This window comes from Macaca mulatta, chromosome 7, assembly GCF_049350105.2.
Source record: "Macaca mulatta isolate MMU2019108-1 chromosome 7, T2T-MMU8v2.0, whole genome shotgun sequence".
Taxonomy (NCBI): Eukaryota; Metazoa; Chordata; class Mammalia; order Primates; family Cercopithecidae; genus Macaca; species Macaca mulatta.
Genome location: NC_133412.1, coordinates 10,983,176 through 10,999,069, shown reverse-complemented (window position 1 = coordinate 10,999,069; position 15,894 = coordinate 10,983,176). Strand labels below are relative to the sequence as shown.

The 15,894-nt window shown below is 43.7% G+C and overlaps 1 protein-coding gene across 1 annotated transcript in view; it reads right to left on the bottom strand.

Moving 5' to 3' along the window:
- Window positions 1-15,894, bottom strand: part of RYR3 (ryanodine receptor 3) — a 566,953-nt gene that overhangs the window by 53,859 nt on the left and 497,200 nt on the right. Inside the window, exons 68-73 of the mRNA XM_028850703.2 lie at window positions 12,956-13,043; window positions 11,849-11,941; window positions 3,013-3,183; window positions 2,641-2,700; window positions 999-1,130; window positions 419-531 (exon numbers count right to left, since the gene is read on the bottom strand). Coding sequence (XP_028706536.2) covers window positions 419-531; window positions 999-1,130; window positions 2,641-2,700; window positions 3,013-3,183; window positions 11,849-11,941; window positions 12,956-13,043 — 657 coding nt within the window. The remainder of the gene's footprint in view (window positions 1-418; window positions 532-998; window positions 1,131-2,640; window positions 2,701-3,012; window positions 3,184-11,848; window positions 11,942-12,955; window positions 13,044-15,894) is intronic.

Here is a 15,894-nt window from a genome sequence, read left to right as displayed (position 1 = left end):
AAATGGTGATTTTAGTGTCAAGTGATTTTAGTGTCCAATGGTGATATTGGACCTGTTGATGGAATTTGGGGTAAAATGTTTCTGACAAGTTTCTTTTTTTTCCAGAAGGCTTTACATGCTAACCAAGAATCCCACCTCAGCAAAAGTAGTGTACTTCCATATGCTTACTTGGCTGACTTTAGGGTACAGATGGTGGACCTGACAGGAATGGGCTCTAGAGAGTCTCATCTGGTTTCAGTTTTTATGCTTGATTGTCTTAGCCAGGCCCTTATACTATGCAGACTGCACTAGCTCCATAGGCCAAGGATTCCAATTTCTATTCCTTGGATTAAGAGTGAGAGAGCACAGCTGTGGGAGGATACCTCCATTCCCATCACTGGCTTACATGCCAGGAAAAAAAAAAAGACAAAATACTTGCCTGGGCAGGTTGTAGAGAGGGGCCATCCTGAAGCAGGCCACCACTGCCCGTTTCCGTTGCTTTGATAGCAGTTTGTGCCAGACGGCCTTCTTGGACCTCAAAGGCTGTTCCACCTGAGAAGAGATCACATGGGTTGGTGCACATTAGGCTGATCTTCTGGTGGCAGGAGCTAGTCACCTGTAGCCCAGACTTCTTCATTCTGGAAGAATTTTGGCTTCTCAACTGTAGTTAGCAAAAGGCACCCAGGAGCAGATATTTCGGTTGCGAAAGTCTTAGGTGTTCCTCTTTCTCCCAATTTTAGTCATTTATTGCCTAATAGCAGCTTAACTAACGGTAGGGGACTTAAATAGGGCATTTGAGCTAATGGCAAGAATGCACAAAACACTGGCAGGGGAAATAATGGAGAGGTCTGCTATCACAGAGCATCGAGACGGCACGTGGGGGTGATCCGGGATGATCCTTGGTCCTTGTTTTCTCAGTCTTATGAGGGCACTTGTACCTAAGAGCTGAGTGTGGAGAGGAGCTTTGTACTGTCCAGGGTGTTTCTGCTTCCCCATCCCTTAGGGCAGATGCTCCTTACCTGTTCCAGGTGGAAGACAGCCGCTGAAATTCTCTGCACACGCTCCACTGTCTTTTCTGGATTGAAAGGTTCTTCACTCTTCAGAACATCCTTGTAGAGGTTCAGCTGCCATTTTACAGCTGGGTCATCAGACTGAAAATTGAAGCATACTCCTAAGATGAGGAATTTCCTGTACCTCTTATACTGAAGAAGCCTTTTGGTCCTACCATGGTTCCGTAGGAGTCAAGACTCTCCTCCTATTATGGCTTCACTTTTATTTTCTCAGTTATCTTCTGGAACACTCTAGATACTGTATAGGAACTTCTCATTCTAACTCCTACGTCTCTTAATGCTTCTGTCATATTTTCTATCTCGTCATCTCTCTGTGTTGCATTTTGGATGATTTCCTTAAAGCACTCTTCTAATTTATTAATTATTATTTCAGCTATGTGTAGCCTATTTTTAACCATTAGGTTTTTAATTTCAACGATTACTTCGATTACTTTTTACTTTTACAATGACCATAATGTCTTTTTTCAAACCCATCTCCCCTTCTCCTTTTTAAAAATATAGCATCCAATTATTGCTTTATGGGTTCGATTACTTCCTTTATATCTCTTTAAATGTTTTAATTATATTTACATTGATGTCTCTTTCAATAGCTCCTTATGGTTGAATTCTTCTCTTTGTTTCATATGCTGACTTTCTAAATAGATTTCCTGATGTGCTCTTTGTAATTTAAAAAGAATATGAGCTTGTCTTCAGGAGGAATTTTACCTATTGGCATCTCAGCTTATATTTTAGGAGATGGGGGCTCTCCAAGTGGTTTAACGGGTTTCTCTGTGGAATATTTGTGGGTTTTACTGGTTCAAGGCTAACTTTATGGAAGTTTCTTGCTCTGTATTTACGCATAGTGTGGGTAATTAGGGTAATTAGGTCCCACACTCCTCTTCCTTTACAATTATTAAAAAACCAAGCCCCTAAGATTTTTTTTTTTTCCGGCCCTTGAGAATTCTTTTTATGGCCTTTTTTTTTTTTTTCCTAGTATATTTTATCCACCATTCCTATGTGTTTGGGGTAGAAAGGAAATACTTTCTGTGTTGGCTTAGTTCTCTATCTCAGGGCATAATGTATTTGAGGAAAGAGTAATTCAGATTCACAGGCTTTAAAACATCTCAAATAGCCTTTAAAATTAAAATTATATCTTTTTATTGTACCAACTAGACACAAAAGTATTTTGTTTCAAAATCTCTTTAGAGCAGGAGGTGCTAAAACTTCCCCCAGGTGTCCACTGCACTGTTTAACAAGACTTACGGTCAGTAAATTCTGAGACCTAATCCCCACCCCGCTGCTGTGGCCTGACATTCACATAACGGGAAATTGGAATAGATGCTTCATTGGACGCCTCTTTGCATCCTCTTTGTAATAGCTAAGCACAAACATTAAGGGCAAAACAACCCCAAAATTAAGGGCGGTTTATGTACCAGTAAATTTTGAAAACAATAATTATAAAAAGAGAGAGCTAGTCCTACCAATTAAACACAAATACCCCAAAACTGTTTTTGGAACATATAAGAAGCATGAGTAAAGGAAGTGAAAAGCCGGAAGATTCCAGCCGGAAGGAAAGCCCATGTAAGTTCTCGCTGCCGTCCCGAGTCATCACCTTTTCCTGCAAGTGCAAGTTGTTCCGCAGATGTTCTCTGACCTCTTCATCTGTGTCCCTCTGTGGAAAGAGATGTCACATTTTATTCCTGGAGATCACCATGGAACTGTCAAGTAGCATACGGGGATGTGTGGAGAGTCAAGGCACAGTTTTGCTGGGATCTTTATTAGAAGAATGAAAGAAAAACATTACAGAGATTTGTCCCATTGGGCACACACTGACTTCCAAACCAGTTTTAAAGATGAGGGCATGTTGCCTCCATACACATTAGTTTCTGCTCATCTGCTCCCCGCCCCCCCAGAGGAGGAGGACTAACGCCTATCACGACACCACCTGGATCACACATTCAGCCCAGGCAGACAGGCAGCTTACATGGCCGTATCGCGATTTTGCGAGGGAGATCAGCTCCTGGTCGCCTGGAGTACACATATTCAAACCAATGGGCAGCATTTTCTTGAGTGCAGCCACGATGAGGGAGGTCTGGATGGAATACAAGTCTCCCCGCCGCTTTGTCTTCTTCCGCTCCTGGTCTTGTCCTCCAGACTAGGAGATGATGTTGAAATAAACAGAGAGGGGCTCAGTGATTCTCCCAAAGGAACGGCCTCCTGTCAGAGGCAGCCTGCCTCCTTGTGGCCCTGTCAGTATAGGCTGGGCCTTACTACACTTCAAAGGACAATGAAAAGAATGTGTTGAACAAAGACGAATTAGGTAGCCATAAGAGACCAGCCATAACCCTGAGCCTTCTCCTTCTGCGCATGCACACAGAACCACATAACTACACACACATCACAGATGCCTATGGTCTTTGCTCACTCACTTCTGGACTGAACAAGTAAACTGGTGTTTACAAAAAGAATGATTTGGTAACTGACAAAAATGGCCCCGGAAAAGTTCTGAGAATTCTGATGCTGGGGAATCACTAAAAATGTGAAAGAGCATCCAGCACAGAATAATTGCTCTGTGTTTCCAAAGCTGAAGCTGGTGTTTTGGAGCACCTCACACAGCCTCCCCACCACGAGCCAATGCAAATTCTTACAGGAAAAGGAAAATCTAAAAGTAGGGCTTCTTTGGAATCCAGCTGAAGGAAAGTCAGGAGAAACACTGCACACAGGAAAGAAAGGAACTCCTCAATCCATGGAAGCTCGTACCCATCTTTGGCTTATGCCTTCTCATCCTTTTCAGAGAGAGTTCACTCAGTGAAGTTGTGGGTTTAAGAGAGGAATCCAGGCCAGGTGCGGGGGCTCACACCTGTAATTCCAGCACTTTGGGAGGCCGAGGCGGGTGGATCAACTGAGGTCAGGAGTTTGAGACCAGCCTGGGTAACATGGCAAAACGCCATCTCTACTAAACATACAAAAGTTAGTGGGTGTGGTGGTGCATGCCTGTAATCCCAGCTACTCGGGAGGCTGAGGCAGGAGAATCGCTTGAACCCAGGAGGCAGAGGTTGCAGTGAGATGCGATCACGCCATTGCACTCCAGCCTGGGCAACAGAGCCAGACTCAGTCTCAACAACAACAACAACAACAAAACGTTGAAAAAAAAAAAAAAAGAGAGGAATCCAATGCACTGGGCTATGCCACAATAGCAGCCCTAGGCAACCCACTGAGAACCCTCAGCATCTCCAGCACAGGGAAATCACATGGTGGGTGCAGGTGGATTCAAGGAGACAAGGCTCTGCGGTGACTCAGTTTTCATGATTCCAGGTTCCAGAGAAGCAGAGCCACTCATGTGGTACGTGCTTGCAGGACTGGGCCTCAGTGGGCACCTGCGGGAAGTGGGGAGGGCTGGGTAGCCAGAAGCAAGTCAGGGACTCCAGGAAAGAAGGAAGTGGTGCTCACCAAAGTTTTGTGCTATGAGGTGCCATAGAGTGTTTGCAGCAATGAGGGGGCAGCACTGTGGTTTATCATGGCATACAGGTACAGGGCTCTGGGAGCACGCCAGATGCCTCCCCTGGAACTGGCATGCAAGACCTGGTCCTCCCAGGCTTGGGCAGAATTCATTTTATGGGAAAAGGCTTTTGGAAGAGAAGAGTAGGGTCAGAATTAACACTGTGTTGGGACTAATCACTTTAAATTGCTTTCCAAAGGGCAAAAGAGTTTCAAAATTATTAATGGACGCTCTCAAGAAGAGTGTCAATTCTTTCAGCACTTGTGGTGGCTGCACTTTCAGGTGATTGCATCACAGTATCACCAAAACCACAGCAAAATCCCTGGCCAGCAGAACCCCAGTCTGGCCAAACATTGCCAGAAAATTCTGTTGGTTGCAGGGGTACCTTGTGTCCAGTGCTCCAAAACACCAGTCAGCCCCTGGACAGCAGTGGGAGGGGCAGTAAGAAATATAAACGGAGGGAAAGAAATGGGGTTAAGAGAAGGAGGCTCCTGGTGTTCCAGAAAACGGCAGGAAGGAAAAGCTGCCTCGCCCAGACTGTGCGTGTGCCGACGATCGCTGGCTGAGTGCTCGCGGAGCTCCTCACCATTCTACCACCAGGTTTCAAATTCTAAAGGTTGCGACTCAGGGAAAAACTCATTTATAGTCTACATTACCCTTGAAAATGTTTCAAATCATCCATAAAACACAGAACCTTGTTACGTGTAGATAAACTATGTGGTCTCACGTATATATACATGTAAAATATAAATGGTAATACACAGTATGCAATCGAACAAATATGCTCAAAAGTGTGACTATGTGGATTTGATTACACAATCTAAATTATTTCCTGCTCACTCTCTATTTGATTGGGCCGATCTCATGTTCTTCTAACCATAAATGCTGCATATGCAATATGACTCCAATGTGCCTGCTACATAAAACATCTATGATCCTCCCCAAACCCCTGAAATATTAACCAGTTTTGTAAATGAGACTGGGATTGCTCAGGGAAGTTAAGCAAGTTTTCCAAGATCACACAGCAAGTAAGCCTCTGAGCTACGCAGATGCAAGTCTATCTCGCCTGGGCTTCATCTTCCCTTCCTCAGAGCTGCATGTGCCCTGGTTCCCGTGCATCTCCACTTCTTCACTGCATAGTGTGGAGCGGAGGGTTTGGGAGAATGGCAGCTGACACACATTAATGAAGAGGAAGAGAAAATGTTCAGTTATAACCTGAAACTGTAACTGGGAAATTCTCTCAGGGTAGTCTTTGGAAGACTCTCTTTGAATCATGGGAGCCTTATGCAGGAGGCAGGACATGTACAGTGTGAGAGGGCTGAGACCACTAATAAAAAAACAGGACTCTGACCCTGGGTAGCACCATGAGGAGTGGTGGGTTCTCAAGCCCTGTCAGTCATCCCTGTCTCTGTTAGTGTGGTGGCTGCCGAGAGGGCAGCTGGAGAAGGGAGCAGAGATAGCAAGGAGACCTCGGTTAGGGTGAGGCTTGGCTGGCTTCCCAGGCTGCCCCATTCCAAGGGTGGGTAGGGCCTACATTCACTCTTTGACAGGCAGTTGTCTTCCCTGGAGCAGGCCTGGGGGACCTCCAGGCGGGAAAATCCATTCTGTACCACCCCCATGGTGATCACAGTGCAGAGGGGGCCAGAGCCTGGCATCTCTAATACTAGGACAGAAAAGACACGTCATGCATTTGACCTGTACCTTTACTTGCATGGCCTGTGTGGAAAGACAAAAGAGAAGAAACAAGGAGAAGAGTCAGTCAGTAAAAGCAGAGCTCTAAGGCATAAGGCACTATATGTTAGTTACAGCTTCTCAGCCCCCACTTCTCAGCCAACACAACAGAAACTCAATGTTCTGGAAGCCAGTTGAGCATGGCATGAAGAGCGAGTGGGAGGTTAAGATGGAGGTTAATTTGGTCAAAGGACTTACATCCAGACCAAGCAATCTACTTCTCAGGTAAGGTCAACCCAGAAGCAGCCCTCCAGAGTGTGTGGCACTCAGACCCGACCCAGGCTGGTCTTTAGATCTAGAGTGTTCTTGTAGGTGGCCAAATCTGAAGTCTCTGCCCTTCTACCTCCCTCCTTTCAGCTGGGTGGGCTATAGACAATCGGTCACGTAACCAAAGGGCCCAATTTTCTTTCTTCCTTCTACCCACCACATTAGCAACTCCAGCACATCTGTGGCTACAGAGAGGGGAGAACTGAGCTAAGGGGCAATGCCTGTGCTTATGTTAAAAGAAGGTAGTGTAGGCCAGACACACTAGCTCATGCCTGTAATCCCAGAACTTTGGGAGGCCGAGGTGGGAAGATCACTTGAAGCTAGGAATTTGAGACCAGCCTGGGCAACATAGCCACTGTCTTTACCAAAAAAAAAAAAAAAAATTTCAGCTGGGTGTGGTGGTGGGTGCTATAGTCCCAGCTACTAGGGATGCTGAGGCAGGAGGATCACTTGAGCTCAAGAGTGCGAGGTTGTAGTGAGCTACGATCACACCACTGCACTCCAGACTGGGCAACAGAGGGACACCGTGTCTTTAAAAAAAAAAAAAAAAAAAAAAAAAAAGAAAAAGGAAGATTTATTAACAGAAAGTACTCCAGGAATAGCCAAAGTAATTCATGATCACCAAAAAACCTAAAAGATGCAGCATTTCCCTTCTTGTGCTACAACCTTTAAACATACCTTTGGTTGGGGCTACAGATTCTAATTTTATTTGTTCTGTCACATATTGCTAAGATTAGTTAACTCACTGCAATTTTCTAATGAAATGCTTTTTAAAAATTGGTGGTAGAAACATTTTATTTTCTTTCACTTTCTTCCTTTTTTTTTTTCTTAAGAGACAGGGTTTCACTATGTTGCCCAGGCTCTTACTGAACTCTTGGCCTCAAGTGATCCTCCCTCCTTAGCTTCCTAAAGTACTGGGATTACAGGTATGAGTCACCACACCGGCCCATGTTTTATTTTCTTAATAGGAATTTACAGATTCCTATACCTTCAAAATTGTTTCATCTCCCCACGCTTACATCATAAACTATCACCAGTAGTTAGCTTATAATCAGACAGTTGATTTTGTGTGTAGAACTTAAAAGACAGACACAGGCTTTTGTGGGGTAAGTGACTTTGGGGACACATCACAAGGGGATGGCACAGGGAGAGCTGGTGTCAGGCAGAATTCTGAACAAAGGCAAGCCCGGGCTATGGGAAGCTCTTGTCCCACTGAGAAGGTAACTGAAGCAATGACAAGTCAACCCAACATTAGACAGAGGAGAAGAAGACTTTCTGTCAGTCAGTCTGAGAATGAGAAGCAAGAGATAGAGTGAGAGGAGGGCAGGAGGGAAGGAAGAAATGGTGGAAAGAAGCAGAGGTGGAGAGAAGGGAGGGGAAGGGGGGAGAAAAGGGGAAGGCTGAAACGGGGGGGGGAGGGGAGAGGAAGAGGATGAGTGTGTGTTCCCGTGTGCACGTTTATGAGAGAGAGACAGAGTACGCACACGTGCCTGTGAGTACACAGCAGAAGTGCAAGAACAAAGGGAATAAAAACAAAAGGGAAGGCCGGGTGCGGTGGCTCACGCCTGTAATCCCAGCACTTTGGGAGGCTGAGGTGGGCAGATCATGAGGTCAGGAGATTGAGACCATCCTGGCTAACACGGTGAAACCCCGTCACTACTAAAAATACAAAAAATTAGCCGGGCGAGGTGGCGGGCGCCTGTAGTCCCAGCTACTCGGGAGGCTGAGGCAGGAGAATGGCGTGAACCCGGGAGGCGGAGCTTGCAGTGAGCCGAGATGGCGCCACTGCACTCCAGCCTGGGCGACAGAGCGAGACTCCATCTCAAAAAAAAAAAAAAAAAGAGAAAAGTGGTAGGGGAGGGAATGAAAGTGGGAGAATGAGCAAGAAAATTCACTCACACATGTAAGTGTGAATGCCCTTGAAAAACTCAAAGATAGCTTCTAAAGTATTTCCTGTCCTTTTTCGATCCACTGAAATCATGCTTCACAGAGTGGAGTGGCTCTGAACTATGAGGCACTCTAATATTTCCTGCATCACGACACTTTTTTTTATTTTATTGTTTATAACCTTGGTCAAGGAATTGGCATTTCTTGGGCTGAATACATTCTAACTTACCATTCCTTTCCGAGGAAGCTGCTGTCATTTTTCCAGAAACAAAAGAAGTTTCAAAACCAAACAAAAAACACCTGCTCAGCTTAGTTACATTTAGCTTAACATACATTCGCAAACTGGTGTTATATACACAAAATATACAATGAGCTCTCACAAGCAAAATCTGCTTTGACTGCCCCAGAAAAATAACGTTATCTTTGAACTGACCTTCGACTCATCAAGTAGTTACAGCGAGGCTCACTGTATATTTTCTCCACTGCCTTTCCATTCACAATGGCATATGTGGTGTGTGTGGCATAGGGCGTTCACATACACATAGCTCCACAAAGCCTGCCATATACACTGAGGCTAACTTCATTTTCACACCACCAGAATTCAGTTAAGAGTGGAGATAAAAGCAAATACAGGTCACTGTTCAGATCAGGTAGTAGAGAGAACATCTAATTGCGGGAAGGCAGATGCAATAGGGAGTCAACTGATGAGGAAGAATATTCCTCCCCTAACCCCTCAGTATGTACTTCCACATCCAAAAAATACCAGAAATGGCTATGAGTTACTGCTTATTGGAGGCATGGTATCTCTCTGTCTGAAATAATGCACTACATTTCTCAAATATTATTCTATCCTAGAGATACTGTTGAAACTGACTTTAAATCAGAACATCTTAGTAGAGCTGGGAGAAGTCAGGTAGTGAGCTCAACCCCATTCTGCAGATTGGAAAACTGGGACCCAGAGGAGTTAAGTGAATGATGCAAGGTGTAGCTCCAGCCAACAGCTGGGCCGGCGGAAGACTTAGCTTCCTTTCACGTTCTGGTGTATTTACCACTACACTGTGTCCAACTCAGGCAACAGGAACAACATGAACACTTGTTACCCTGAGGACCATGGCAAATAGTATTCAACATCTAGGGAGTGTCCTCTCTTCCATTCATTACATTGTAATTTTGACCCTATCCCATCTGGCTCAGAAATAATTGGCATATGATAACAATAGAAATGAAACAAAAGACTTTGCCTCTACAGACTAACCGGACCAGCAAGGAAGAGGCCCACCTTCTGAAAATGACCATCCTTTGTCAAGAAACAAACACCTCCTTTTCCTCATTCGGTGATGTGAATGAACAAAATGTCAGGTTAGTTTGTTAGTAGGTGGGTTTTAAAATGCCATTTTCTGTTACCTCATCTTTTTCCAAATGTAAACCCAAGGACCTTCAGCATTCATTCATTACCAGAGGTTTGAGATGTCTTTGCCATTTCTGCTCATCCAGGATCCAAGTCCTGGTATCAGAGTCATTTCCATTCCTTTGGGATCGTTCCCTGACAATCTGGTTCAGTCTTGAGCCATTGAATCTACCCCAATTTGAAGATCGGGCCAGGAGCTGTGGCTCATGCCTGTAATCCCAGCACTCTGGGAGGACGAGGCAGGTGGATCACTTGAGGTCAGGAGTTCGAGACCAGCCTGGCCAACATGGCGAAACTCCACATCTCTACTAAAAATACAAAAATTAGCCGGGTGTGGTGACATGTGCCTGTAGCTCCAACTATTTGGGAGGCTGAGGCAGGAGAATTGCTTGAACCTGGGAGGCGGAGGTCACAGAGAGCTGAGATCATGCCACTGCACTCCAGTTGGGCAACAGAGTGAGACTCCATCTCAAAAAATTAAAAAAAAAAAAAAAGATAGTATGGAATCTGTCTGGGATTTATTGACTTTCTGTAGGTAGGTGAGTCAAAGAAGAGGCTGTGATACCTGTAAGACGACCTGCAGAGGCAACTTAAGATAAGCTAGCTGTCCCAGGAAGGTGGATGTGAAAAAACCCCAACCTCATCTACATCATATGACAGTAGATGTGTTTACCAAAAGACAAATGCAAAATGAATTTTGGAAAATCAAATAAAACTAAAGTACAAAGGATCCCTCTGCAGCAAAGATTCCTCATGAAGATGATTGCTCTATTTTGTGTGTATGTAATTTTGTCTGTCAAACTTTATCAAGTAATGCATACTAAAAGTGTATAGAGTATACTATAAACTCTATCAGTCAACTTCTGCATGTTGGAAGAAATGTGCCAACATAAATAAAGGCAACAGAAAGCTCAGAATGATTGCAACTGACCAGAGTTAGCTATGCTTGCTGGAGCTCCAGGTGCTAAAGTTTTCGTTTTCGGTGTCATACCAGCCCCTTGTCTGCAGCTTATATATGAGACCTCCATCCCAAATGGTTATTTGGAAAGATGCCCAAGGGCTTTGTTACAAACCCATGATTCTCATCTTTCCAGAGCTGACTTTTACTTCTGAGGGTCCCCATGCACACTCCACCTTGATGTTCCTCAAGGGCAGCACTGTACCAGCAATGAGAGAGATGCACATCTCAGGTATTACATGTCACTCATACTTGACATATAAAATCAACCCTCATTGAGGCACATTTCTCGGGGATACGGAGTCAAGGGTAAGAAACATCACATTTAAGTAGGCTTTGATTTTGAATGTACACTTGGAGTATGTCTGAGAAGTCTCTTAAATCAAAATAAAGAAGCCTCCGTGTGCAGAGCTGACGTAAGAGGAGCTGGGAGGCTAAGTTGTGCCGCTTGTATTCCTGCTATGCTCTCTCTCTAGGTTACTCCTTCTTCAGACAGAGGTCTGATATGCCCTTTCTCAAACATTTCCTTAAGGAAATGGACAAATGTTTGGCTTTCTGAGTACAACTGTCATGAAAAAGAAACAGAAGGCATTAAGAGATCAACACAGCTGAAATACAACAGGTATTGAATATTACAGATAGGAGGAAAACAAGCATGATGTAAGAGTACGTGCTGTCAAAATCTACAAAGCAAGGTAATTTTTTCCTAGCTATCAAAAGGTGGCTCTAGGCATGTGTATTTCTGTATCCTCACTACACAGGAAGTAGTTCTATTTTAAAACCACTAACAGCAGCTTTTGTTTTGGAGACCTCTCAAATGCCTTAGGCAAGTCGTGAAACTTAAGCTTTTTGACATACAAGCAGCTATTTATTCATAAAATGTGATGACCACGCTTATTTGAGAGCAGTTTCTTCTGGCTCGTTCTCAAAGAAACAGCAGCAGAGACCGTTGGTTATATAGTTTGACCTAAATGCAGTACAGTGTTAATCCCCAGAAAATATGAAATAGATCCAAGTCATGGCTGAGGTTAAGGTTGAAGAGTTTTTGGAATTGATTTCTAAGGACTTACTTTTGACATCTTGCTTTTGCTGTCTCCAGTTAAAAATGCCAAATTATTAATTTCATTCTGAATCACAAAATTTTGCTCTTCCCTCTTGAAGTTCTAAGTGGGAAAGAATTGAAAAAGCAAACATTACAAGAAAGTTCTGTAAACCAAAAATAAGATTCTAAGCTCCCCATGTAATTGAATAGACCCCTCCTCTCAGCCAAGGTGATTCCAAAGACACCTGAAAAACTAATTCATCCGTGATGGGAAGAGGGGGTCAGGCATGTCTCACTATACCCTCTCCCTTTTAGAGTTTAGGCATATGACCAGCATTAACATTAAAATAGAGATCTTAAGACTGACAGAATACTCTTGGTAGCAATAAGACACCAAATTCCAACCTGACTCTAGTATAGCATCACAAGACAGAGAGCAGGCCCTGAAGGAAATAAAAATATTTTACCCCAAAATATATTTATTTGACATATTTTGAAAACGCTCTGCATAGCTGTCTCTCCTGTGGGGAAAATTCACATTCTATAAAGAATACCCTTCCCTTTCCAGGTCTTTTCCTGATCTTCAAGGGATTAAATGAGAGTCTAGCACCTTGGAAATGTCTGAATATGAAACATTTGTCAGCTGTTGTCTCTATGGGTGGCCACGCAGGAGACTTCATCTACATAATAAGAATGTTGGTCTCCACAATCTTTTGTCTTAACTCAGATACTGTTTCTATTGATTCCAGGTTTTTAGATAATAACTCTTTCTGACTGACAATTGTCAATCAGAAAATCTTTGAATCCACCTATGACCCGGACGCCCACTACCTACCCCTGTTAAGATGTCCTGCCTTTCCGGGCTGAACCAAGGTATACTTTACATTTATTGATTTACACCTCTGTCAGTAACTTCTGTCCCGCTGAAGTGTATAAAGTCAAGCTGTAACCCAACCACCTTGGGCGCATGTTCTCAGGACCTCCTGAGGCAGGGTCATGGGTCATGGTCCTCACACATGGCTCAGAATACATCTCTTCGAATATTTTACAGCGTTTGACTTTTTATCATCAACGGTTTTCCAAGGTCTGCAGCTTTCACAGCCATTCTAAACCCAGGGCCCAAATGTGTTCTTACGTGAGATTTACACCACAGGATGAAGACTTCTGCCACCATGCGGAAGAGCTGGTCAGAATCAGCATCAGGGCTTTTCAGCCAGTTAGATCTGGGTCCAAAAGTACATGAATAGGCATTTGAAAATCAGTAGGGATTAAAGTATTCACACCCTAAAAATTATACCAACACTGTCGACAAGCATTTATCCAGATCATACTGCATTCTCATATGAAAACAATAATCAGGGAGACTAAATAGCAATATATTCCTTAAACATTTAGATATAGGCACATAATGACAGTAGATTTCTTGAAGGATCTACGATAATTATTTCCATCTGCCAAAGGATTCAAGAATTACCTTAGCAAACTGATGTCAGATATCAACATTTCAAAATGGTCAAAAGTAGGTTATGTTTTTTCTTTAAACTGATTAGTAGGTTAAGCTCTAAGTTTTGGGAGATGCTTCCCTTCATATATAAGGCTAGCAAAGGTAGGCAAGTCTTGGTCGCTATGACATCTAACCTTGTCCTTGACATTTGTCATCGTCAAACCTCTGAAATTCTGAGCACTCTCAACAGTTCACGTCCCACCCCTTTTCCTTTAAAGCCAGTTTTATCAATGAAATTTTGTAAGATAGTATGTTTTTCACTGTGATTTGAAGTGTATAAGCAGAGATCAATTATCCTTATCTATGCCCTCTAAAATGGTTTGAAGATTCCCTATAAATAAGCATTATTCATAAAAAAAAAAATAGACTAGTTAAGAAATTTTGCAGTAGCACCAAGAAGGCTGAACTGCAGTTTCAGGAATTCAGTCCTTTCTGTAAGCTGTCTTGCAGTGAAGTAGCTTACATATTCAAATTAAATTATACTTCCAAGGGCTGGGTAAGTTGCCATTTTCAAATGTCTACAGAGACATGAAACTAACTGAAACAAACAAACAAACAAAACCCCACTGTTTCTCTGCTCAGCACTTCTGACATCAAACGTGGGGGTTTTCTCACATAAAACAATTCTTCAACTCTTCAGACACTGACTGAATGACCTGCACTTCAAATATGACACTAACTACCTGGAGTTAGTGCAGGCCCCACAGGTTAAGGGCTCAGACCCACAAGCCTGCCCCTCACTTCAGATGCCGGTCTCAAGTCCCAGGTTGTGACCTGTACTTCTGACCAACTGGCTACAACCAACCCCTTCACTGGGTTCAATAATTTGCTAGAGCAGCTCACAGAACTCAGTAAAATACTGGATTTACTATTACCAGTTTATTATAAAGGACACAACCAAGGAATAGCTGAATGAAAGAAATGCATAGGGCAAGGCATAGGGGAAGAGGCAGGGAGCTTTCAGGCCTTCTCCAGACACACCACCTTCCCAAAACCTTCGTGTGTTCAGCAACATGGACGCCTCCAAACCCCATAGCTTAGGGTTTTGTTCTGTGGTGGCTCCATGATCTAGGCATGATTGGTGAAACCACTGGCCACTGGTTATTAAACTCAATATGCAGCCCCTCTCCCCTCCCCAGAGGTTAGGGGAGGGTAAATGGTGGTGGGGCTCAGAGTCCCCACCCTCTAACTGCAGAGCTGGTACATCTAGCAGCCAGTCTCCATTCTCCAAGAGTCACCTCATTAGAATAAACTCAGGTATGGTCGAAAGGGGCTTATTATGAATAACAGAAGATGCTCCTTTTACCCCTTTCCCTCAGGAAATTCCATGAGTTTTAGGAGCTCTGTGCCAGGAAGCAGGGATGAAGAGCAAATACATATTTATTATATCGCAATATCAGAGTGACACAAGTTAAACTATTGTCTTTCTTAAGGTAAAAAAATTTGCGTCTCAAAATGGTCTGAAAAACCTGATGCCTCTTGCCCCATGTAGGGTAACAGCTACCAAAAGCCAGTTCCCTAAGCTCTAGGACATCAGACTGAATTGTGGGTAGCCTGTACCTCCTACCCATTCGTGAGGAGCACCAGGCTAAGAAATATAAAGACTCATGAGGCCAAGATCACTTTGGGATCCTTCTCTTATCTCCTGAATTCCTTACTGCCCTTGGTTCCAGTCTCAGGGACATTCTTATCTAATCTCTCTTGTTTTCAGATTCAAGCAGCCTCTCCTTTATTATAGCTGGCATTGCTGCCCAACACTCATTCTCCTCTTCTTCCAGAGTAACAAACCCCATTTTGTTCAGGGTGGCACTGTGCCCTGCTAAACATCACATTACCCAGCTTCCCTTGAGCTACAGCTATGTAACTAAGTTCTGATCAATACGATGAATGCAGAAGTTGTTGGATGGGCCTCCTGGAAATAAATCTCTAGGAAGGGATCAGATAGCTGAAGGTGCCTTTTGCCTTTCTCCTGTTGATTTCCTACTTCCTGTCTGGAATGAGAATATGATGGATGGAACTCTAATTGGCTTATGATATCATAAAGTAACTTCAAAGATGGAAGGCAATGTTGAGGATATAAAGACAAAGGAATGAGGCTGGGCACGGTGGCTCACACCTGTAATCCCAGCACTTTGAGAGGCCGAGGCGGGTGGATTACTTGAGGTCAGGAGTTCGAGACCAGCCCGGCCAATGTGGTGAAACCCTGTCTCTACTAAAAAAAAAAAAATACAAAAATTAGCTGGGCAAGGTGGTGGGCACCTGTAATCTCAGCTACTCAGGAGGCTGAGGCAGGAGAGTCACTTGAGCCCGGGAGGCAGAGGTTGCAGCGAGCACCGAGATTGTGCCATTGCACTCTAGCCTGGGCCACAGAGCAAGACTCGGTCTCGAAAAATAAATAAATAAATAAATAAAGACAAAGGAATGAGGCTTTCTAACGAGGAACAATATTGGCCCTAGCTGAGCTATCTTTGGACTTCTTTTCTGTGTGAGATTAAATTCTCATTTGTTTAAGCCACTATAGCCAATTCTCCATTATAAGCAGCCAAATGCAATTCAAACTTGAGGCTTGA